At 39.5% G+C, this 24509-nt stretch overlaps 2 protein-coding genes across 2 annotated transcripts; both read left to right on the plus strand.

Moving 5' to 3' along the window:
- The first annotated feature begins 1073 nt into the window (after positions 1-1073).
- Positions 1074-19853, plus strand: LOC129582661 (uncharacterized). Its single transcript, XM_055474238.1, has 11 exons — positions 1074-1511; positions 8827-9031; positions 14772-14842; positions 14914-15015; positions 15257-15421; positions 15885-16000; positions 16470-16578; positions 17030-17273; positions 17959-18314; positions 18779-18867; positions 19301-19853. Exons 1-11 carry the CDS (start codon positions 1451-1453, stop codon positions 19508-19510), a joined length of 1728 nt encoding a protein of 575 aa, XP_055330213.1. The 5' UTR covers positions 1074-1450; the 3' UTR covers positions 19511-19853.
- Positions 19854-20315: 462 nt separating this feature from the next.
- On the plus strand, positions 20316-23661 carry LOC129582770 (cytoplasmic polyadenylation element-binding protein 3-like). The gene is made up of 6 exons (XM_055474380.1): positions 20316-20863; positions 21162-21288; positions 21716-22027; positions 22379-22828; positions 22977-23205; positions 23501-23661. Exons 1-6 carry the CDS (start codon positions 20678-20680, stop codon positions 23568-23570), a joined length of 1374 nt encoding a protein of 457 aa, XP_055330355.1. The 5' UTR covers positions 20316-20677; the 3' UTR covers positions 23571-23661.
- The last annotated feature ends 848 nt before the right edge of the window (positions 23662-24509 follow it).

Raw genomic sequence — 24509 nt, forward strand, 5'->3', positions numbered from 1 at the left:
ACTGCTGTCCAGTGAGCAAAATCGTAATCGAGTGAGTGAATTACCGAGCTATCACTACTGTCCAGTGAGCAAAATCGCTAATTGACATAGTGAGTGACCGAGCTACCACCACTATCTAGTGCTCAAAACGCATCGATGTACCGATCATATTACCACGAAATATAGAAGTGATACTACTAAGTAAATATTCAATCGAAATTTCAAATAAAGTGGCCGTGGATCACAAGAAACGCGGAGGCGAAGCCGAGGCTGTTTCTTGTATAAGAATATCATTCATTAGAATAAGATTCCATAATATTAGATTATGGTGTAGGTATGCTGGTTATACAGTCTGCATATTTTAAAAAAAAGCATGTTTAAAAAAAAAGCAGAGCATATTTTAAATTTGTACAAAACAAGCACTATCTGATTAGTTATTTAATTTTCATAGGTTTTTATATCCTTTACTGCAGTTTACATGCACAGTGATATTATAGATATATTACTAAATAAGTGTAATGTAATATGAATCACGTGCCAACTAAAAATAGATCATTTGCTTAGCATTTTCTTTTACAAGATATTTTACAAGATTTCTTTCTTCGTTTAGTTCATTATTACGTCCTTGCAGTAAATAAGTACTATAGTACTGGAATAAGTTTTTCATTGTACGAGTAATTCCGATTCTTAATACTTACCAGCAAGGAGGCTGAAAGTAGGCTAAGCCTGTTAGCCGTTGGCCATTTCCACCAATGTCTGCTGGAGTTCACATAATGGAATTATGAAAATATATCGTGGTCTGTGACTATTTATTCATTCGCGAATGGCACGACTGGCTTACCACAACCACAGCCCACACGTGTCTATGATCTCATCGCAGACAGACAGACCCGCTTCGACGTGTGGGCTTGGCTACCACTCGTACTCGCAGTCGTACGGTCTGTCTGTTCTCTCTTGCTTTCTACCCGTCGACCGGTTTGACTGTGGCGTTTGTACGAGTTTGAAAATCGAAACGCGAGTGACGAGGCCACTTTCCCCAAGCTTCCCTTTTTCCACAAACACTCATCCACTGTCCAGATGAGTAACTCTTCCTTTCCCTACAGAGGCAACAGAGCCCCTTGAGAAATTTCATCCCGAGTTACAATAATAAATAGCCCGTCTGTCCAGTTCGTTTACGCTTTAATACAGCTTTCAGCTGCTACACCACAACCAGCCAATCACTAACCGTGACGGTGACGTAATCCCGCCTCTACGTCTCGCCTTGCGCTGTCATTCCGAAAAATTCTTCGGCAGCTCCATTTTATCGCCATCAACCCAGCGGTTTTTTGGTGGTCGCTGATTCATAACCGATAAAAGCGCTTTGTTTGTAATTCGCGTTCTAACGCGTTGTCCGCCAACCGCCACCGGGTTTCGAGTGGATGGGCTAATTGACAATGCACACGGATTAATTAATCTCATCCCGGCTGTCAAGATGCGATTGCTAATGCTCCTGTTGAGCGCGCTGTGTGCTGGCGCTGCACCGAGTAATTCAGGTACGTTATTATGCTGTGTCAATCGCATGACACTCGAATCGGGAATTCTTTTGATGTAATCGGATCCCGTCGCCACTCTGTGGTGGGGAGGAAAGTGGAATTACTGGTTAAGTGGCCGGTCGCTTTTTGCCGCATTAGCCCGGCTTTTAAGCGACGGAGTTTTTACGGTCTCTAATGGACGGGGGAATTTGCGTTTGTTTTAGTGGATGGTTGACACACTTACATACATTTTTGTGGGCGCTTGCGCAATCGACTGTTGTGTCCTGGAGAACAACTGCTGATTTCGGCGGTGTTTTTGGCCGTTTCTTTTTTGTGTATTTTCAAGTGCGACGCTCAAGTGCGGCGTGTTTTATGATTAACGGAGGTTTTCTTGAAAAATGATTGACGCGCCTGTTGTACAGTTTTGAAGTTTTGTAGCGGATTTTTTCTAGGTTAACCAAAGCAGGTGCAACAATGAGCTCCGCTTGTTCAGTTTATTTTTACGATTTGAATTTTAGAAACTGGATGAATTAAAATAACTAAATTTAGCCGAATATTTTAAAAACTAATAAAGATAATTTTTTAAAACAGTTTAATTTAGCCGATCAATTGCGAAATTATTAGAAATTAATTTTACAACAATAAAATATTATCAAATTGTGCTGATTACCAAAATTAAAATCTTGATTTCTGAAAATAATTTAATCAGATATCTTAAATACTCGTATTACTTTAAGCGTTTTAATTTAGCCGAGTTTATTTTCAAATTTCTGAAGTAAATCAAGTAATAATGTAAAAAAATTTAGAAAAATAATTTTGTTGAGTAGGAAGTAAATAAAATTTGAACTGCAGAAAAATGGTGAAATTGAATATTTTATTTATGGAGGTATCGGTTTTTATTGCGTTGCTCGGACAAAAATCCATTATTATTAGCCCAGTAATGTTCATGACAGTTGGGTTGAAATTCGTCGTTCATGGATGAAAAATGCAGTGTTAAACGCTAAATAGCATTCTCCGTTGGCCCGGTGGCATCGCGTGCTGGATTGTCCATTTTTCCCAATTATACAAACGACAAAGACGCCGTCAAGCAGTGGCAATATCGCATTGCGTGCCGGCAGAATGGCCAGAGTGAAACAGAAACGATTTGGGAATGCGAATTGTTATTTAAAAATGGTATGCGCACACTCGCTGCTGCCCTTGTTCTCTGCTTGGCTGCATTTCACTTGGAGCACGTCTCTTTTTTGCCGGCATCCATTGCACGAATTCGATCTGTTGGTTGGCAAAAACACGACAAGCTAATCGCTAATCACCCTTTAATTGAGCCTTAGATGTGACAGGTTTTTAACCGTTCGACATGAAACAGTTTGCGCCAGGACGTGCTCAAATTAAAAACGTGCGTTTAAAAAAAAATGTGAAAAATATTCATTTTTATTTATTCAGTCATTTTCGACAATTAAAATTTAAAAATTTTATAGGTAAATTAAAATACGTAAATACGGTAAAATTGGCAAATTATTTTTCTATAAAGATTTTATTTATTACTGCTGAGAAAAGATTCATTTTAGGTTCACCAATTTGAATTTTACTGCTAAGAAGTTACCCGGAAGATTTGTTCCCGATTTATTTAAATTAATTTTGCATTTTACATAAAAAAGTTTGATTTTCAAAATAAATTGTTGTTTTTAGTTTTAAATGCAACCGCGGCTGTGTATCCGTAACCTGTAATTATGCGCTAAGGCTATCCAAAATCGTTGCTTTATGAATTTTCCTGCTAAAATTTTGAGATTTTATCGCCGTGTGCTGCCAAGTATGCCAACGGTTGGGGCCGGCCAAATATGTTATGCGAGAAAAAGGGGAAAAAACGAATAAGTTGTGCTCTAGATAGCGCAGTGAATAGCCCAGAGAGAGTTTAATGGGGGTTTTTTATGAGTGTCTGCCATCCAAATGGCACTGGGGCCTGCTTGTCTTATCAGTTGTGGTTATGATGCGGAAAAATGTGCAAATGTGCTGAACGGATGTCGTCGTGGTCAAATGGGCTGATGGAAAGTTCAAAAACCACTCAAAAACGAGCAATGTTAGATTTATATGCCGCTCACTTTCATAAATCCCTGTACAATGCCGATGATTATTACGAACACGTACCGAGGAATTTTGAATGCGCAGTGTTCAAGGTTTAATTTTCGCGCAAATGTTATTAATCCATTTCTCGGTGTTGCAGCATTCGTGTTTAACGGTGTTTCGAACAGGGAAACGGTGTGTCTTGCCAGACAGTAATTTCCTCGGTCTGTTTTGTAATCCATCTGTAATTGTTTCGGTTGGCTTTGCGAAAAGTTGAAATAAAACTCAAAAATGTTGAATGTTAGAATTTTATGCAGCTCAATTTTATAAATCCCTGTGGAACGGTATTGTTTGTGTGGACATGTACCAAGAAATTGAGAATGCGCAGTATTTAAGATTTAAATATCGCGTAAATTGTTATTCCCCATTTCTTTTTATGAAATATTCGTGCGGTGTACAGGGAAATGGTGTGTTTGTCGTACAGCACAACTCTCTTTCTTAGTTTTTCATCCATCTGAGAATTCTTTCGGTTGGCTTTGCGAGAAAATTGGTGTTTTTTCGGCATGCTTTGTGCTGAAATAGGCGTAAAATGGCCGATTTGATCCTGGCGCAGCAGACAGCACAGATGCGCGCCGGCAAATCCCACCATTCTATTGGCGTTTAATCAGCCTGAAAAATTCATTTAACCATCTTTAAGGCGCAGCGCTGAATGGCTGTGCACATTTTGATCAGGTGCGATTGTCCGCCTTCTGCTGCCGTACAGGCTTACAGCCGCAAACAATGGGAGGCTAAAAGGGAAAAGTTAAACGCAGTCCGTTCTGCTTGACAAGATCAGCGTATCATTTAGCCATTTTCACTGCCGAATAGACAAACGCTGCGTTGTATTGCATATTTTGCCCATTAATGACCATCGTCCGCCGGGTCAACAATGGGCTGTGGCGCTTGATGAAATTGACATAAAATCACATTAGACTATGTATCGGTGGAGGGATTATCATAACAATGGGGCCTTCTCTCTAGTTTGCATTCTGTGGTGGACGTTGAGCCGGGCGATGGGGGGAATCGTGAGAATGTGCCTTTTGTGACGCGATCGCCTATTGATAGCCGATTAAATAAACACTGACACCTTTAATGCCGCAGCCAAAGAATGCTCGACTTTTATGACCGCTGCTCATTATGGCCGATTGTGCAACCTATTATTTGCTATGATAATAAGTAGCCGTTTTTGTTTCCAGTTGGCGCCCGGTGTAACGAATTTGCATAATTTATTTTTTTGCGTAATTTTTGCTTGCATTTTGTCGGTTATATTTTTCTGGAATCACTTTTAAAACAAATAATTTAAAAAATAAAGCATTGATTATTAATCAAGTCAGATTTTTGAAATACTCGTACAGTAAATAAAATTAATAAATTTCATTGTAATAAAAAATTTTGTTTAGCAGTTTTTTCAGTAATTATTCGATGTTTGCAATTTGTTTTACGCACTGAAAATTTTTCCCTAATGTTTGCAGATATTTTAAAAATGTTTTATAATGCAAAAGTATATTTTCGATGTTTTTTAAATGTCTGTTAAATTTATAAACTGTTTATTCAGTTTTTCAGGTTTTGTGATTGTGTTCAGAATTTTTGCGGATTAAAAAAATTGCTCAAATATTTCCGGGGTAGTTTAAACTGTTTTTGTATAATTTTTGTTTGGGAAAAATGTTTCGAGAATTAAGAATTTAAGTGGAAAATCTCGTATGCGCATTTCAATGGGCCTACGTTTTTTTTAGTCGTTGTGTAAATTTGGCAGCTGTTCTATATTCGGTAGTGGCATGGACCAATTCATCAACGATAAGAATATTTGAATATGGGCTCGTTATGTACATAATGCCAACTGCTGCTCCAGTGCAATCGTTTACCTTGTTTTATGTTGTCAAGCATCCTCAGCGGAATAAATTGTTATTACTCACTGGGCCCACTTAATAGCGCCCAACACTGGCCGCTTTTGTTCCAGTTACTGCTGCGGCTGAAACACGCGCCCGTACAGTGTGTAAAAAGCCGTTAATCGGCTGCTAAATAGAAATTCACCAGCTGTACCGGTGCTCTATGCTAAAAACCGTCCCGGCATAATTCCACACCTTTGCTCCAATTATTATGCATGCGTAGAGACGCTAAGTGCCGGCTTTGTCAGTGTTATTAGGACGATGAATGACCGCGCTGTTAATAAATGACTATATGTCCGTCTGTGTGTGTGGATTTTAAAATTCTACCCGACCGGATTATAATTCCTACGCCGTGTAAACGACCCGCCTAATCGTATCGTTTTACCTTTCATAATTACATAAAATGTAAACGTAGGTGACTAATTTGAATATATGAATATTTTTCATGAGAATAACATCTTGTGATATTTTTCAACTGCAGTATTTCGATGAAAAAAATCGTTTAAAATTATTTTGCCCGGAAATAAATAATTTTATTTCCTCTTGTACGATGAAAAATTGTGCTGAAAAAGTTTTAATAAAATAATTTTTATTATTATATATATATTATTATATTTCATTGTAATATTATTTTTATTATTACTAAAAAGTATTTATTTTTTAAAGAACGAATTAAATAAATGACTATCGTTATTCACACATTTTCCGTGCTAGTTTTCATAAGAAAGGACAATGTCCTTCCGTGATGATGTATGTGTTTTGGTAGCGGAAAACAAGGCAGGAAATCGGTGAGCAACTGCTAATTAAGCCGCGATAATCAAAGGGTAACAAAATCTGGCAAAGCGGGAGAGAACGTCGGAGGCCGGCCTGAATTATATTGTAATCGCTCTGACCTTACGCTTCATTTGACCGGCATAAACATGCCAATGCAATTAGACCACGTGAAAGTAACCGGCTCCGATTTCTCGTGCCAAACAGCGCAGCTTTGTTTATTTTTCCAGCCGATACAGTATCGCACTTTCATTCAGAAGAAATTAAATGCTGTGAAAATCATTAATCCCGGCGCCACAAATAGTGATTTAATTGTATTAACTTCCATTGCAACTTCTTGCCAATTTTAATAACCGTAGAAATATTCTTTCTACAATTTTTGTTTATTTTTTATAAACATCCATGTTTGTTGTTGCATGTAAAACTGTTATTATTTTATTTAAGAAAATTATTTGATTAAAGAGGAATTTATTTTTTTGTTTTGGGGACAAGAAATAATAGTTAATCGTTAAAGAGTATTTAAATCAGGGGAATAACAAATCAGCTGTGCGGTGGAATTGTGCAACTCCCCAGTGGATGCTTGATACAGTATCCAAAATCAAATTTGTGCCCTTTGATGGGCCTATCATGGGAAATGACAGGAAGCGCAGTGGGCTCGTTTTTCACCACATAAAACGTCAGCCGGCATCACTCCGCACTTCCGCCCCGGACCAGAATTGCAAATGCACTCGAGCAATAAAACACAATTCTCCATAACCTAATTTAACTGAATTTCATCTTTGATTTTGTCCTTTTGTAAATTTTTGATGGAGCTGAGCCAGTCACAGGCGGAAATTATTTTTATATTCACTGGAAAAAATTCAATATTTAACTATTCATAGACAGCATATTTTGTTTAATTTATTTGAAATGAAATTAATTCGCTATTAATTAATTGTAATAGTAAAATTGACTTTTAGGGTTTTGAGTGTACAACACGTGTTATTTATTACAGCTTTGAACGTTCGATTTTCTGCAGTCTCTTTAAATTTAGTCTCTATTAATTTTCTTGTCGTAAGTATCAGCTGTTTAAATACTTTGATTAAAAGGTTGCTGTTTACATTTTTGATAAGCCTAAGTTATTTTAGTTTTATTAATTATTTTTTTGTTATGTGAAGATTTTTATAAGTATAAATGTACTCAGTACTCGTGTAACTGTATAAATATTTTTATTTTAAATACCAGTTTTGAGATTAAAGCACATGTTGTTGAGATATGCGTGCTGTGCGGGTGGCCGGCAGTCCCGGCACTGCCAAGTTGCGATGTGACGCGTTGGAAATATTCAGGGAGCGAAATGGTGATGTGAGAAGAATGCAGACTGCGTCCCGGTTTTATTATGGGGAGGGAATTGTCCATCTCCTTGGCCGTTCTCGCATTGTCATCATTCAATTGGCCAAGACAGCTGGTATGCACAGTGTGCACTGGCCACTGGTCATTAAGCCGGGGACAATATATATTCGTAGTTGGCGAGTAATCTAATTAGGATAGGCAATTCACCTGGCTATTACATGGGTCTGTAATCCACTTTTCTCTTAAACGGGCGCTAATGACCGACGGACATTTACGGCACAATAATGAGCTGGCTAAACCAGTTAAACGCTGCGCGTCTCGCTTCCTGGCTTCCGTCGCTTATTGCGTTGCCTATCGAAGAGTACCGACGCGAATGTGTAACGGCGCCAGATTGTTAGATTGTTACTCTATAGTCGCCGTGATTGTTCTCTTCCCTAAAAATATTACACCGATTGAATTTCCGCGAAAATATTCCGGATAATAATTATGAGAAAATGCGCTTCGAATTCCGCTGTGAAGAATCTCGTTAAAAACGAGTAAAATTGTTTCTGACAGCTCAAACGTGATTTTTAAGGTTTTGTATATGGGAACCTTGATTTTGACAATAACGTCAAATTGCGCATTACTGTAGTGCAAGGGCCAACTCGGGGTCAACTTCTCCTGGAGCAGACCGTAGATAACAAAACGTGATTTACGATAAATACATTGAGTTTAATAATTTAATTTTTTCGAGAGTGCCCTTACCGCAACGTAGCAAATCAATTAAAATAGCGGTGTGTACACTTTTTATGAAATACTGAGTCTTGCTTAGTAGATTCTGCTGTTATAGGAATAATTAAATTTCTGAATAAAATTCATCATAAGTTCTGTTGGGTTTTCCATGCTGGATGAGCTTTCGTAAATTTGGAAATAAAGCACGAGTGAATCTATCTTCATTGTAGAATTTTATATCAATAAAAATATAAAGTGTATATCTACAGAAATTATTTTTGATTATAAAAATTACAACCAAATATATTTTCTTTGGTTTCTTAGGTTTCTTAAATCCAGGGAAATTATTTTTTTCTCGTAATTTACAAGGAAAAACAGTTCTTTGGATTCCTTTTTTTGGAAAAAACGTTTTTTTCCTGCAACCTACAACAAAAGATATTTTCTTTGCGTGTTTATCCCATTTCCGTATATTTCTACCGGAAATAAAAATTTTAAAGCAAAAGAAATACGACGTGTAATTGACCATGTTTGTCATTTTCCAGACTATCCCATCAGCAGCAGTTCGGCGCTGCAATTAGTGTCCCGGAAATCCAGCCGCTGTGAATTTCCGGCGGGCTGGCAGGGCCAATGGTTCCTCATGGGCTTCACCGGCGAGATCAGCATCAACCGCAGCAGTATGTCCAGCAAGGGCGACTGCGTGGAGCAGAAGAGCGACAAGTCAGCCGATAAATTTCTCATTATTGACAGGTACGCGCCGGAATGGTTTCTGATAGTTTTGTTGCAGTGCGTGTAATTATCTTGTTGGTGGGTTGTATGCGTGTGTTCGGGTATTGTGTAACGGCCGGTGGCTGCGCGGCGTTGTTTACATGTTGGCCGGAACATATGCTCTCTCACGCCGCGCCGACGATGATACCTGCTTGTCAACAATTGTTTTGTCGGGTTGTTCTTTAGCGGATAATGATGGTGTTGTGTCAGTTTGTTTGTAATTAATTGAGGAAATTTTCTGGTCGATATTTTACCGATTTTGTATTGGAGACTTTCCCAGTGTTTTCGGACAAAAATATTACATTGTTAGTTTGATTAATTTAAATTTTCAGTCTGGCGAAATTACAAAAATAAATGGCGTTTTTATTTTAGCTGATATTGTGAGCATAAATCGATTTCAGATGTCAAGGTTTAGTGGTGGTTTTCGTAGTGAATTGGCTGTACCCATTAATAACACAGTTAATACAAAGTGGCTAAAAGCTCCTAGTTGCATCTGAGAAATGTCGATTTGTTTGATTATTTTTTTAATGCAGGAAATTTTCGTACAGGTTTTTCGGGGCCGCAATAATTTTACGGTGGTGTGCGATTTGAGAAGAAGCTTTAGAATTGTTTGATTTAAACATTTTTTAAATAATTTCACAATTTTAAATTTGCATACGAATTTATGAAATTGTCACCGATTATTTCAGTAAAATTAATGTCGGTATATTTCTGGTGCCATGATAAGTCGGAAGTGATCGTAGTATGAAGGCTTCGGCGCGGTTAATTTCGTTATTAACCATAACGGCCACAAAAAATTACAGCAATTTGTTGATGTACTTGGTTCATTTTTGTTAAAAATCTGTCTCTAATGCGATATTGATTTATTTTCAGCGATGATGGGTTGTTTAAATAAATTGTATCTTATTGTCTGGAATTTTTACCGGATATTCTGCCAAAAATTAAGATTTGTTGTGCAATCGTCGTAAAATTATTGAATTTTTGTTTAATATTTACCTGTAAAAATGTTTGATTTTTTTAAAATTGCCGGTGGGATTGTATGTTTGGAAAAGCCGCGACTCATCACCTTTTCATGACTGATGAGGACGAGTGAATGTCCGCATAACCAGCAGGAGCATTCGGCGTAATACACCGATAGTGGATGCAGTGCCATAATCGTGTCGGATTATGATCTGACAGCGATCTGGCGGCATTACCGGGGCATTCTTGTGAAAAATGATTCATTAATACGCTGCCGGATGGCTTATAACTGCTTATAGTCCGCCGCGACAATGTTCTGACAAGCCACTCACAACAAACAAGCTCGACCTTATACCGGCTCGCGGGGCGACAAAACACTGACTTTTAATCAAATACCCATCAAGAAATTGTGGTAATTACAAGCATGTTACAAGCACTGCCCACTGTAAATGTAAACGCTACCGGTGCCGAATATGTCGACGTCAGACGTGCGAAAAAAGGTCGCGCTCGAAATGCCGGCTGCCGAGGTGATTCGGCATTGCATTTGGCTGTCAATCAGGGTTGGAAATTAATTCGACAGGACAAATCAAATATTATCGCAATTTCTTTCCGGGGCGTGATTTTCATTTTCTAACGGTGTCGTGAAATCGTGATTTTATTTTTAGCTTGATGACCTCGTGCGTATCTCGCAAAAAAGATTCATTTGCACAAAATATAACATATCTGTATCACGAAAATCTGCGAAAGAGAAAATTTGAATATAATTATTTTGTAATTAAAATGCTTTTAAAATCAGTTTTTGTGCACTTTACAATAATTTTCCAGAAACGTTAAATACTGGGCAATTATGTACTTATCTGTATGAGTATTTCCTGATTTTCCTCTTTTTCCATATAAAATTGCGGAAATTAGAATTTTATTTAAAGAATTGTTGGTGTAGAACAAATTAATTCAAACTTTCTACTGAGATTAAATTGTGCATTATTGTAGTGCAAGGGGTCGCTTAGCACAAACAACAAGATCTGTTAAACGAAGTCGACGTGAAATTAAAATGGCGAAAATTAAATCTTGTTACTATCGAATTTTTTAAAATTTCTTCCGCCTGCAATTTTTAGCTACTGAGCCACATAAAAACTGTTAACGATATGGACAATAAGAAATGTCAGTCAGCAATAAATGCTCGAACCGTATAGTCATGACATTGCACCGATAAACCGCGCATCACCCGCAACACTCTTTAAAACCTGCCGCATCGCCGCTTAATTTTTACAGCACCATTTCGCGCCGGCGATGCCGGTTAAACAGTGGCCATTTCCATTGATTTCATGCACTTCCGGCGGGCAATTTCGCGGCTGGTTTTTCTTCACCGGTACACATTGCGGATGAGGATATTAATTTTTATACGATTTATAGACACTTACTTGCGTCTTACGCATGTATTGATTATGGTTGGAAAAATCAGTCAAGTGATTGTGCGTGCACACAGTAGCGGTAAATACGAAATAGGTAGGGAATTCCATTGATTCTTCAGCGATTACTTGAGCTAAATTTACGAGAGCTTATTTTCCAATTATTTACCGCTCTAGTATATACCCAACGACAACGTGAATCATCTGAGCAAACATGCAACGGAAATGCTACCGGAGACGGCGAACAAGAGGGCTTTTCAATAAAGCGATTATTGGGCATTTTTAACAGGATTGTCCCTATATAAGTTTTCTGATGTATGTAAATGTCGTACAATGTAGTGTAGTGGTTTTGAAATTCTTGGTCGTAGTGTTAGTGGTTTCGTTGTGCCCTTAAACGAACACGAAATAAAGTTTTGCGCATTATCATTATTAAACGCATAATTTTTTGCATAATTAGTTTTATTGTAGACCTTCACGGCAAATAGAGTGTTCCCTATTTTTACATAGTAAAGATTTTATAAATGGTTACGCTTATAAATAAAACAATGTTTAACCGTTTAAATTTCCGGCTGTCGCGGTTGAATACATACGAGTAGATAGGTAAGGCGATCAAACCGAATTATATGATTTTCTTTGAACATTTTTAATAAATGTAATAACAGCATGTAATTTTATTATGAATAGAATAAATTTGAATACAGCATTATTATTATCATCCGAATAACTGGAATACGAGTAATGATAGTATCTAATTTTATTACGATTGTTCGCAATAATTTTAAATTTCTGAAAACTGCGTATGTTGTTATTGCTGTAGTATGGTATTGGCTTTGTTTGGGATGAAATTAATGCTGTCCTGCGGAAACACTTATTAGTCTCCAACAGGAGCACATGATTGAGGTTAGCCGGAAAAAGCAAGTGGTATGTAGGTGGTCAATAGCGGTATTGTGGAGAGTGGACTCTCGTTAGACAGACAAACTGCAGCGGTTTAATACTCGTATTTACGTTCCGCGATAAGGATTTAAAGCCGATGCGGCTGTACATATTGATCGGCAATATTAGAAAAATCAGGTTAGTAGGATTTTGATGGATGCATATTGGTCCAATCATTGACATGTCTTGATTTGTTTCCATAAAGAAAAACACCGAGCAACCTGTCAGCGAAAATAATCATCCAATAAATATTCCACGACCTATATCGCGCACGCGCCGGCACCGCTAATTGCTTGTGCGTCTTCGAGATCTTTATGGTTTCTGTTGTAATTTTTTGTCAAGTTCAGTATTTGCAGTTTTTTATGTCATATTAAAAAATGGTCATTTTTTAATATGACATAAAAAACTGCAAAACTGGCTAAACAGCTAGAATAATTTTACTTTTTTTTTCTGGACAGCTAGTGATTGTTAAATTTATAGAAATGAATCTGCACGGTTAAACATTTTTATAGTTTATTAATCAATTTAGTATTTAATTAATTAGTACGAGTAGCTTAATCAATTTTATTTAACTTATTTTATTTACTTTTTTATTGAAGTTTATAATTTATTTTTAACTGCTCTAGTGTATTTATATTTAGCTTATTTTATTTTTATTTATTTATAATAAACCGAAATTTGCTTCCATGAATTTGAATAATTTCTTCATTTTCTTTGGAAATTTGATGCTGTTTGCGTGTAAAAATTGGAGCAGTGCCAAGATGTCATCCCGAAAAAGTGGGAAAATTTGAAATGGTAATAAGCAAACACTCGAGCGCGGCCTCAAAAATCATACCATCCCTCCCAATCACACATTGCCTCCCGTGAAACGATGTCACGTAGCGTCTTGATTGGGGGTGTGAGCATATTTTCCCATGGCCGCATCCCGCACACTGCATCCCGGCGTCCGAACGTGTTTCTAATCCAATTAATATTTGTGTCACAAGACAAAATTGTTTATTTGACAATATTTGCATAGTGTGGTATGTGGCAACAATGTCGAGAATGATGCCGGGTTGTATCTCATCGACATATCGATGAGGAACGCAAAGTGGCATGCTTCGGTGTGTTGTTGATGGTGAGTGGATTACGGCTGTGCAGCGCTGTCGGGGCCGATTGCGCCGCTTGATAACGCCGAGTATCCCCGCGATCCGATCCGTATCCGCTCATCAGACGCGCAGTGGGGGCCTGCCCCGATAACCATCAGTGTGTGAGCTTTTTACGAACGCAGCAAATGGCCTATGTCGAAATAATCAGGGGCGACTGTTGGGCCTAACAGCTTACCATGGGCAGCAGCGGCCGCGGCAAGCCGGTCGCAACAGCGTTAAAAGGAAATTATACCGTTCGATAAATTCCCTGTACAGTAAGTTGCTTTCGTGCATGTCAGAACTGGGAATTCCACAAGCAAACGGTAAATAAGCTGTCAGACAGAGAATCAGGCAATCAGATATTTTACGTACTACGCAGCCGGTAAATTCTTGTACACTAACTGGGCTTTTGCGCTCCACAGAACTGGGAATTTGTACAAGCACACCGTATATAAGCTGTTTACAAACCCTTGCGCAATCGGATATCTTTCGTATTATGCAACCAGATTTTTGTTCCAAAATATCCGATTGCGTCATTGCGATTTTGAGGCCGTACTTGATTAGTCCGTTGAACAGCGATTGGCCTCTTGCGCCATACTCCACGTAATTGGTTGCCGCTGGAATCACAAGCGACGCGCGATGATGTGATGATTTTTAACGAGCAGTCAGCGCCATGATGAAGCTGGTCATTTGATGGGGTGGGTGCATTTGTTCATTTCGGGTACCGGTTGCGGATCAGTGAGGATGAGCCGTGGATGCAAGGCTGGGGCGGGTTGGAGAGTTGTCGATATGGGCTTACGATGTGCCCAGTGGTAATTTAGGCGGGCAGTGGAGATTAGGTCAAACACAGGGGCCTGTAGTTTGCTAATTCGACCGAATAACGCAATGAAGCGAGCTGTCATTGCAAATGAACAAATCCCGCTTTTCCCGCCAATAAATGAAGGGCTATTGCGCATTTCGGCCTTGTTGAAAATAAAGCTGGCAACTGACAGTGAGCAACGTGAAGAGTTTGACGTGTGGAATCGTAGTGTGGTGGCTTCAAAGCCTCAGAAAACAATTCGAGGTTGTACACCATCCGATGCGTTAAATCTGATGTATTATGTACGTATGTAATAAATCCACTGGAAAGATACGATATGGGTAGAATTTTTTTAAAAAGATGTGATTCAATTTTTTCACCATTCTATGTATACTGCGACTAAAAATGTCGTTTGTTAACAGTATCTTAGAATCAGAACAATTTAATCTTATCGGCAATATTTGATTAAAAGTTATTAATTTTTCTGTTTGCAGATCCATGAATTGCCGGCAATGTATAGTGGCAATCGCGCAACCGCACGCCAATATCATACAGTACAAAGAAGGTGGGTGAAATCCTGGAAAAATAAAAAACTGCTTGCTCAAATTAATTTGCTTATTGTACCACTTTCTGCAGGGGAATGTGAACCGTTGGATGATGAGAATTTCGTTGGCAGAAGTTTTAAAGATTTATGCGACACCATTACCGGCAACTCGGAGCTGTTCACTATGTTCAGATGTGAGAATAAATACTGATAATACAATTTTGTTGGAATTAGTTTAGTCGGTTAATTTTTAGCCGATGATTTCTGTCTTGAGTTTTTTTGTTAACGAAATCCGCTGAGAATTAATTCAGTGGTTTTTGTTAGGACTGAGAACACTTAGATTATTAATTTACGAATCGCCATATTAATCCTGGATTTCTTCGGTTAATAAACTCGTGCATTTTTGTGTTATTTTTTATTTGACCTTTGTTGCAGTGCATGCCGCGCCGGAAGCGTGTCCTTTCGGTGGACGATTTTCCTTCACGTACGAGCAAGGGTCCGTACGCTGCCAGAATCCCGTATCCCATGCCGAATCCTGCGTCCGAGACTCGGAAATGATGCTGCATTATCGTTCCTGTCCGGATCAAACTGAAGAGCGAAGTAATTACACTTTTGTCCAGAAATTATCAGTTTTTGTGCGCAGCTTCTTTGGCGTCCCACTTTAATTTTGTATCAATATTTATTTTTTCATTTTTATTAGATTTTAAATTTTCAGCGTTTTTATTCGTTTAAAAAAATAAATAGACATTTCTATAGAATGCGAAATCCAGCTTTTAAAATAGTTGCATAAGTACGCTTGTTTTGAAAATCGAAATTATTTGTCATTCGATACGCATGCGTCTAAAAATGTTTCTTTAAGATAGTTGCTTTCGCATTTTAGTGGATAAAACTCCTACAGACGCTAACCGAGTACTGCGTAATTATTTAATTTGTGTAGAATTTTTCTGGGTGTGTTAGTGAAGAATAGAAAACTTGCTCGCATCCATCCGGCGATGATTATGCTCAATTTCGCTAAGTGATTGTACTGTCTTTGTTATGCCTGATTATTCGCCGTTCTCTGCAGAAGTGCGGCTGGAGTGTCTGGCCCATTGGCGGGACGGTGAGAAGCAGTACCTCGTGGGGCACATCTTCCACCACAACCATCTGGCCAGCAGCTACGACGAATCCTTCCGCTGCTTCGTAAGTCATTTCTCCTGAGCGACGCTACAGTACATAATTGCACCCAATTATTCCATTATTCTTCCGTGCGCCGGCGCTTGAGTTAAGATAATATTTATGGCCGGAAATGTCTCGTTTCTTATTGAATTTACCGATGGTATCGGCAAGTATCGGTATAGTACTGCTTGCGGAAATTTACACTGTATAATGTGAAAACTGATTGGATAATTTGGCATGGTGGACGATTTTATTTCCAGCTAAAAGGAAAATTGTGTATTAAATGCTTGACAGTTGCGGAATTTCATTAATGTTAATAAGTTTGTTTTAAAAGCATCTGGTTTAGTTTTCTAGAAATTTATCTAATAATTTAAAGGTCATCTGTTTTTGTTTTCATGAAATTTATTTGAGAAAATAATATGAAGTCGTTTGTCCCCCTTTTTTATGAAATTCATTTAAAAATTAATTTTTGACTATTTGTTTTTGTCTGCAGTTATATAAGGAAACCGCAAACGGCGTCCAGTTATCCCAGTCGGCAGATGCCAGCTGCAAGGCGGTTAATTCACCGACAGAAGGCCCGCTAACGCTCGCCATGACACGAGGTACGCTTGTTTAATTTTTTAATTATTGTTCTTCATTTATTTATCTTTTTTTCATTCACTTAGGATTTTTTTTAATTTCCATAATAAAATTAACAATAAAATCATGCAGCGGTTATAAATTTTTTTAATAATTTCTGCGTAGAAATTTTCCCGCCTGCATTTATCATAAAACCGAAAACAGACGTTCTTAACAACTAAAAAATTTCGGTTTACTGATGACGATTTTTGATGGAATTTCCTATTTAATGCAAGATTGAGCTAAGATGTTCTACTTTTTACCGCTTTTTGCGGGTGGGATTAATTCGCATCCCTGCGAATGTTATCCCGGTTTGCGGGATGACGCAATCGGATTACGTTCCAGCTGTGGTTAACAGCAGATAAATTCGATAAGCCGCAGGATGCCGGTGACATGTGGTGTTGGCGTTTTGACTGTCTTCCCTTTTTGCTGCAGTGAGCGATCCCCAGCCGGAATGCATCTTCCCCAGCTGGCTGACGGATCGGGCCACGTGGCAGGATATGGCCGGGACCCAGCGCTACGTCTTCACGCCGGCCAAGACCTCCTTCCAGATCCTGACGGTCAACCAGACCAGCGAGAAGCACCAGGTGCGCCAGGAGGCCACCTGTATGAACCGCGATTCCCCGGATGCCCCGTCCAGCTCCTGGTTCCGGGTGGTCACCCTGGTGGCACGCGGCTGGTAAATGCCGAATAATTCTATTTTTTGATTCTCGATAAAATTATCATTTGGGAAAGAATACAATATGGTAGTAGTGTTTTGTTATTGTGTAAATAAAATTGCTATTAATCTTGTAGGCGCCGTCATAAAGGTCCGTAATGTCTTAATGATATCGGATTTCGTAGTACAGTGGCGATTGTCCTGATACTGATAGATATGACCGAATCATTCGCTTGTCTACAGAAATATGGAAATACACCGTAATAATAATAATATGTTATAATAATATCTTTCGAAAAAAGATATAATAATAATATCTTTTTCCGAAATTGTTTTTGTTTGCCATTTGCTCAAATTTATGTGAAAGATCCTTTAAATAATTATTATTAATAAATAATAATATTTGTGGTCAGTTGGATGCTAGTAGTTAATATTATCTTCTGCGATTTGAGTTTAGTAGAAATTATTTGCGCGATAGTTCTTGTTAATCTGTCTCCAGAACGTGCTTTTCAGCCAATCCAAGTATATGAAAACGATTAGATACTGGAAGTAATAAAAATAATAATGTGTAATATAATTGGAAAAGATTAGATAATTCAAGTTTTGACTACGCATTTTATAATATTTTAATCAGTTTACTATTTCATTATAGTTTGTTATATCTGTCTATGCACCTGTGTTAAATTATCATTTTTATTGTTCACAGTGAAAAGGGTTTCCGCTGCTACAACTGGCTGCGGCGTGCCGACCAGATTGTGCAGGTGCAAGAAGGCGAAATCAGTCGCTCGGAGGAGTTGGCCTGTTCGGAGGAATTCCTCAACAACCGCACGGCGTGGACCACGCTGATCGCGCAGAACACGCAGTCCATCGCCTGTCCCTTCCCCGGCCAGTATCTGGTCTCCACGCCGCGGGATTTCGCCGCGCAGTGGCCGCCACGGGGGTACCAGCGCTGCAGCCAGATGACCAAGGTCACCATCGGCTGTCAGCGGCATTCCGCCGTCCAGATGCAGGCGCACCCGGTGGATGATGACTGTCCCACGGCGCCGGAAGACACCAATCCCAGTAAGAAAAAAAAGACCAGTTAAAGAAACTTAGGAAAGTTTTACTTCAGATAATCAAGCAAATCACAAACCGCAAATAAATAAAGCTAAAATCATAAATAAGAAAAATCACTGTCTATTTGTTTTAATGAGCATTTTATTTTCTGATCTCGGTTCCGGGTTGTCTATTGGCACAATATTTACTGCATTTTATGCCTGCATTCTACGTTTTATTTACTTATTCTGCGGGTTCGGCTGTTGATACATCAATTGGTATATATTGGCACATTCATCTACATTTTTTTGCCGTTTTCGTTTTTATGAAGTTTCCTCTTAATATTTCTGAACCTTGAATCAGTTTAATTGAACGATAATTTAAGAATTGTGGTTCTGTCACTTTTATGTATTATTAGCGTTTTTTGCGCTGGCTTTTTTATACAGCCAGGGACATTTTTACGTTGGCTAACGATATGATTAATTTTACAGTGCACTTCGCTTGTCATGGACACTGGATGGAGAATCAGATTGGCTATTTTGTGGCGACGGAAACGCGAAGCACGCGCAAGCACTGTTTTGTAAGTTCACTTTTGTTAACTAATGCTTAATAACTACAAGTACCAGAGTATAGTATTTTTTATTCATGCTGCAATTCTTGAACACGTCTGCGACTGTGCAGCAGTGTTACAAATGGAGGAATATCGTAGTGCGATGGCGCAGTTCATATCTGTCTTATAGCTAGTTTCATTGATTCGCAAGGATTTCTGTTATTTAAAAGCTTTGGCGCATCGTTTCCATGTCAAATTTTTTAAGTCTTAAATTAGAGCGAGCATAATTCATCTACCGTAGTTTTTATTTCATATTGCTTTTGATATTAGAAATTTTATTTGCTCATCTTCCATCAGAGTTGCTTTAGATTTGATTGATATCTTTTTAATTAATGATCAGCTTCTTATTTGATATAAATAGACGATATTGATTTTGATTTGTTTTTTTTTTATTTTTCAACAGACCTATCAAATGGACAGCAGCGGTTTCGTCAGTCTGAGCAGTATTCCCAACCAGTGCCCGACGCCCACCAGTCTCTCCACGGTTGACCTGTTCAACGTCACCGAATTCACGGAGTGTGCCGCGGCGTATTCGTCGGGCTGGCGGATATTTCCGGTTTCTTGTATTTGGCTAATATCCATCACGATGTTATTGCGATTTCATCGAGCCTAACATGGCAACACTACTGACGTCAGACTGCTCAAAACTGGACCAAAATCCTTGGCCGCTATCCTGTTGTTGACAACAGAAGAAAAACACCATATTGGTGATTAATGCCCGTCTGTGATATTTATTTGAACAAATGAACATGTTCTTCTCTCTACTGATTTGTGGATATGAAGGCAATACAAAGTTGTATCGGTTTGTTTGTTGTATTCGGCTGTACATAATTATGGTTTTATTTTGTTGTACTTAATTATGGTTTTATTTTGTTTGCTGTTTCTATCGCGAGTTTCAACGTTTCATCAGAATCTGCTGCCATTGATTATACCGAATAAAGTCTTGGTGATGTTTGCCGCTGAATGTATATCTGTAAATACTTACGGTTAATAATAATTAAAATAACAGCAAGTTGAATTCTGTACAAATTCTGTACAGCGCTCGTACTAGTAAGTATTAGGTTCGCTCGAGTACGTATGTGTAATCGTAGCGGCAGCACTCCGCGTCTCTTCAGCGTGCTGCGCGTTGACCGCGGTTCAAAAACTGTTCAAAGGTACGCGATGTACAGTACAAGTGCTGCACGTACGATACAACGGATACATGCCATTAATTTAAAAGCACAGAGCGTATGTGTAAATAATTGTAATTATTATTATTGGTCGATGAACACTTGTACGTACGGTTCCATGTTGTGCCTCACCTGATGCTACCACCGGTAGTACATCGTAACTCGATTTTCCGGCCCATTATCCAGGGGCTCGTTGATTTCAAGGAAAGCCCGTCATCAGGATGTCAGATCGCTACCACTCTACTTCGAACGTCAACGCTCTCAGTCTTCCGATATTCTGACGATTTCTAGATTGTTTGGTGCCCACCGTCTTGTGACCTTTAAATCTGTCTGAATATTTGATACAATATTTTTTCGTTTGGGCTTGCCCCGAAACCAGTACACGGTTCATAATATTTTGTGATTCATTTTTTAAGTCGTGTTTGAACGTGCTTGTCCAGTGTACAACATGGCGCAGAAGACCAACTCCTTTTTCACTGGTCTGGAGGATTCCTTTCGGGATCTGTCTTTCGACTCGCCTTCCTCCATCGCTTCGTTCCCTCCTGGCCAGTTCTCCGCCGCAGCATTCTCTGGAATTCGGAACATGGGTCAATCCGTCTCCCAGTCCGACGATGGAACGTGGCGTGCCCGTGTCACCTCCTCCGCTGACTCCGCTGGGACGCTTCTACAGTGGATCTCCCGACAGCTCCCGTGCAGCTCGAATGGCCATCCTGCGGGATTCAGGGAATAGTTATGTGGTCTGGAGCGGGACGCTGCCACCGCGAAACTGTCGCACAAACTCGCCGTTCTCCTGCAAGGTAAAGATTGCTGATAAACTGTGCTGAGGTCTCAAAATCTCTGTAGTCTCATGCAGATCGGAGCAGCAGTAGTACGGCGACGTAACCAGCCGCGTGGTAGAATATAGCTTTCTCTTTGTATTTCCTATTTTCCTCCTAGTAAACTGGGCTGGAGTCGTATGAATATAATTATTTAAAGCAGAGAAATTTCCGTATACGTCGCTAACAAAACTACGTACCATTTCCTTGTTGTGCTTTTGCTCGATTGCGATGGACTGATGTTTATGTTCTTCTGCAACACTGTGCACATTGATTTCAGGTATTTTTGGGTGGTGTGCCGTGGGACATCACGGAAACGGACCTGCGGAAAACGTTCGGAGTTTGTGGTCCACTGCGCGAGGAATGGCCGGGTGTGTACGATCACTCCTCAACGCAACATCCAAAGGGTCAGTACAAATGTGCAAAGTAATAGGGAAAATTACTTATCAGTCGTATACGAATGCATGGCTAACATGCGTTATAACATAAAGCACATAATAATAGTTTTAAAAATAATTTAAAATTGAATGAATTTTGCGTGAAACATCTAGTCGTACATGCATTCAGTTGTCTTGATTTTGTGCAGAAATTATTAATAATTTTCATTTTTTCGGAGTGTCCAACGCAATTAGAACAACCAGTAGAAGGTTGATTTTGGTTGAGCATTGGCAGCTAATTTAATAACATTTTCGGATTAAACTTGGCATGCGATTTCGATTTCATGTCATTTCAGCATTTTATGATACCGTTTTGAATTATTTTTGACAGTTTCGCGACATGTATTTCCTGATCCATCAGCTGCCATCCTGCCTGACATTCTTTACTTTTTTATAGGACACCTGTACCTGCTGTTTGAAGACGAGCGCTGGGTGATGAAGCTGTTGGGCCGCTGCTCCTACGACGGGCATCACAACCAGAACAACTGGTTCTACCGCGTGGCCAGTCGACGAATGCTGGGCAAATCGGCGCAGGTCATCCCGTGGCAGCTGGCCGATGCCACCTACGCGCTGCACGGATACGTCCCCACTCCGGGCACACCCTACCGCATCTTCGTGGCGAATCTGCACGGGATGATCACGGCGGAGGGGCTGGGGCGGATCATGAACGATTTGTTCGGCGGCGTCATCCCCGCCACACTGGACACTGGTAAGCATCATTCAAGAATAACATAAAAAAATTTGTTCTGTGCAATGATAGATGGCAAAGGATCGGCGTAACGATGTTCAATTTTGGTAAAGCTAGTTGTTGTAGTGCAGTGGCTACCTATCACGGTTAGCTACTTTAATAGCGTTCAAGTTTGCTAAATGCATCTAATTTTTAATTCAACTTAATTTTTAAAAAAGCCATTGTTAATTCCTCTCGTGTTTCATTTCAGTAGGGTATGTCGGTAATTGAGAGTAAAAAATTACTGTTAGCTGAGAACAGCGTTTCATTCGATACAGATAAGACAGCTGACAGAAAATTGCTGTAAATTAATTTAAACCGTTTTTTTGACAGATAAGACAAAGTACCCGATCGGACCGGGCCGCGTCACCTTCAACAACCCGACCAGCCACCTGAAAGCCATCACCACGGAGACGGTGGAGATCCGGACGGCCAAGTTCACCCGCCAGATCAAGATCGACCCCTTCCTGGAGGACGCTGTGTGCAGCGCGGGATTCTTGTCCCAGTATCCGGCGATTGACGGGAGCAGCGGATATGGTCATTACAACAGCCACGGCGATGTATACCGCAGCGGCGGTTGCGGAACTGCAAGTGTGGCTGCGGGGTCCGGTCAGTGCTTGGTTGTCGTCGGTAGCGGTGGGTGTGGGGGTGAAGCGCGCCGCGAAGGACTGTTGCCGGCAGGTGGCGACGGACAGGGCGCAGGACACCCTGAAGGTGGAAATGGAAGCAGTGGTGGCCAAGCAGCGGAGGAGCAGCGACCGCGCCGTATGCGTTTCCAACTGCGTAAGAATTAGTAAAAAATTATTGTATTATAATTATTATTGCTAAAAGCTTATTATAGTTATTGTTATCACTAAAAATATGTAAATAAAAAATATCATTAAGAATTATTATTATACAATTAGTAATCTTGTTTATTGGTTTTTTGCAGACCGCACGCTGGCGTACCTGAATTTTCCGCTGGACAATGTGAACTGGAATTCCGACCCGCGGCCCGATGCCCAGTCCATCCTTGAGCGATTGGATGCGACGACCTTTCAGAACGCAATCGACACACAGATCGACCCGGAATACGTTGCCGGGGACGGACCCCTTGGGGTGGACTTCATTTTTTTTCGCCTGTTGCCGGGAATGAGCAACAGCGCTTCCGGCCGCATCCGGTGTGTATTTGATTATATATGTCTGTGATATGGCATAGCGATATTTTGCTAAAATTCTCTTCATTCTTAAATTAATAAAAAAATTTAAAAAAATTACCGGAAAATTCATTAAATTCAATTAAATAAGAAAAGGGTTTTTTTAGTTTTTATTAGTATTTTTTGTTTACATTTCACCGTGTTTTTTAATCCGCCAGCCATTACACTAGACCAAACTTACTGCAGCCAGCCCTACGCTTGCGCGCAGCATTTAATAATTGCGTCTTTGTTTAATTGTGTTATCTTTTTACATTTTTAGGGGATATCTTGCCATTTACCCAACGGAAGACTATGGGATCGACGTTGGATGTGAGGACGTGCCGGAATGAATTTTGATCGTGTTGCTAGTGCCGCGCTTGTAGTTCTGAGTTTAGTTGTGTTGCTACTTCCGTATAGCATGTTAATAAAACATTAATTGTCTGCGAGGCTTATTCGTATTAACACTTTTTCGTCTTAATTTGCACGGTAATTGTATTCCTAGAATTTTTTACTTACCTGATGGACGACGAGGGGAAGCTTCGGGCATGTTAGAAATGTTGCTATTAAAGAAAGTCAGTTAAAAAAACGAGGAAGTTACTCCACACTACACTTTTTGACGTTCTTTTTAAAGAATGCGGTTAAAATACGGGACATACAATAGGAATTAAAACCAAATAGCGTCTGCCGCCAGTTAAGGTGTAAAATTATGTTATTTCAGCTATAAATCTAAGAACAAAAAAACTGGCTTTAGTTCCAATGAGCACTGGACAACGTGCTAATGTCATTTTCGCTAGTTTCTTGATTACGCACGCGAGCGGGGGTTGGAGGAAATCGGGGTTTATTTGTGTAAGTACGATATTGTTGACACAACGTATTAAAGCCTAAACCGCGGCCACCGGATATCAAATTGTACTCCAAGAGCACAATACGCAATAATTACCTGTGCGAAAGTAAAAACAAATTGCGCTAGCAGGAATAGGAAAAAGATATGTGATTAACAATCAAGAAAGTAAATTATCCATCGTAAAACATCCATCTATCGCAAAATTATTCAGTACGTACTTGCACTGTGATTAGGCAGGGGCATGAATGTACCGCTTCTTTCGCGAATAAAATGCAGTGATTTATTTTTTGGCGTGAAAACGCTGATTAAAACATCTGAGGCATAACGCACAAAATTTTACAAAAAATTATTAAGTGCAGTGAAATTGAATGCAGTAGGGCAATTATGGGTAAGGGTAAAGTGCCGCTAGATTTATCGTTAACGCATACCGCTATCGGTGCGCCCA

The sequence above is a fragment of the Paramacrobiotus metropolitanus genome, unplaced genomic scaffold, assembly GCF_019649055.1.
Source record: "Paramacrobiotus metropolitanus isolate TYO unplaced genomic scaffold, Prichtersi_v1.0 Parri_scaffold0000008, whole genome shotgun sequence".
Taxonomy (NCBI): Eukaryota; Metazoa; Tardigrada; class Eutardigrada; order Parachela; family Macrobiotidae; genus Paramacrobiotus; species Paramacrobiotus metropolitanus.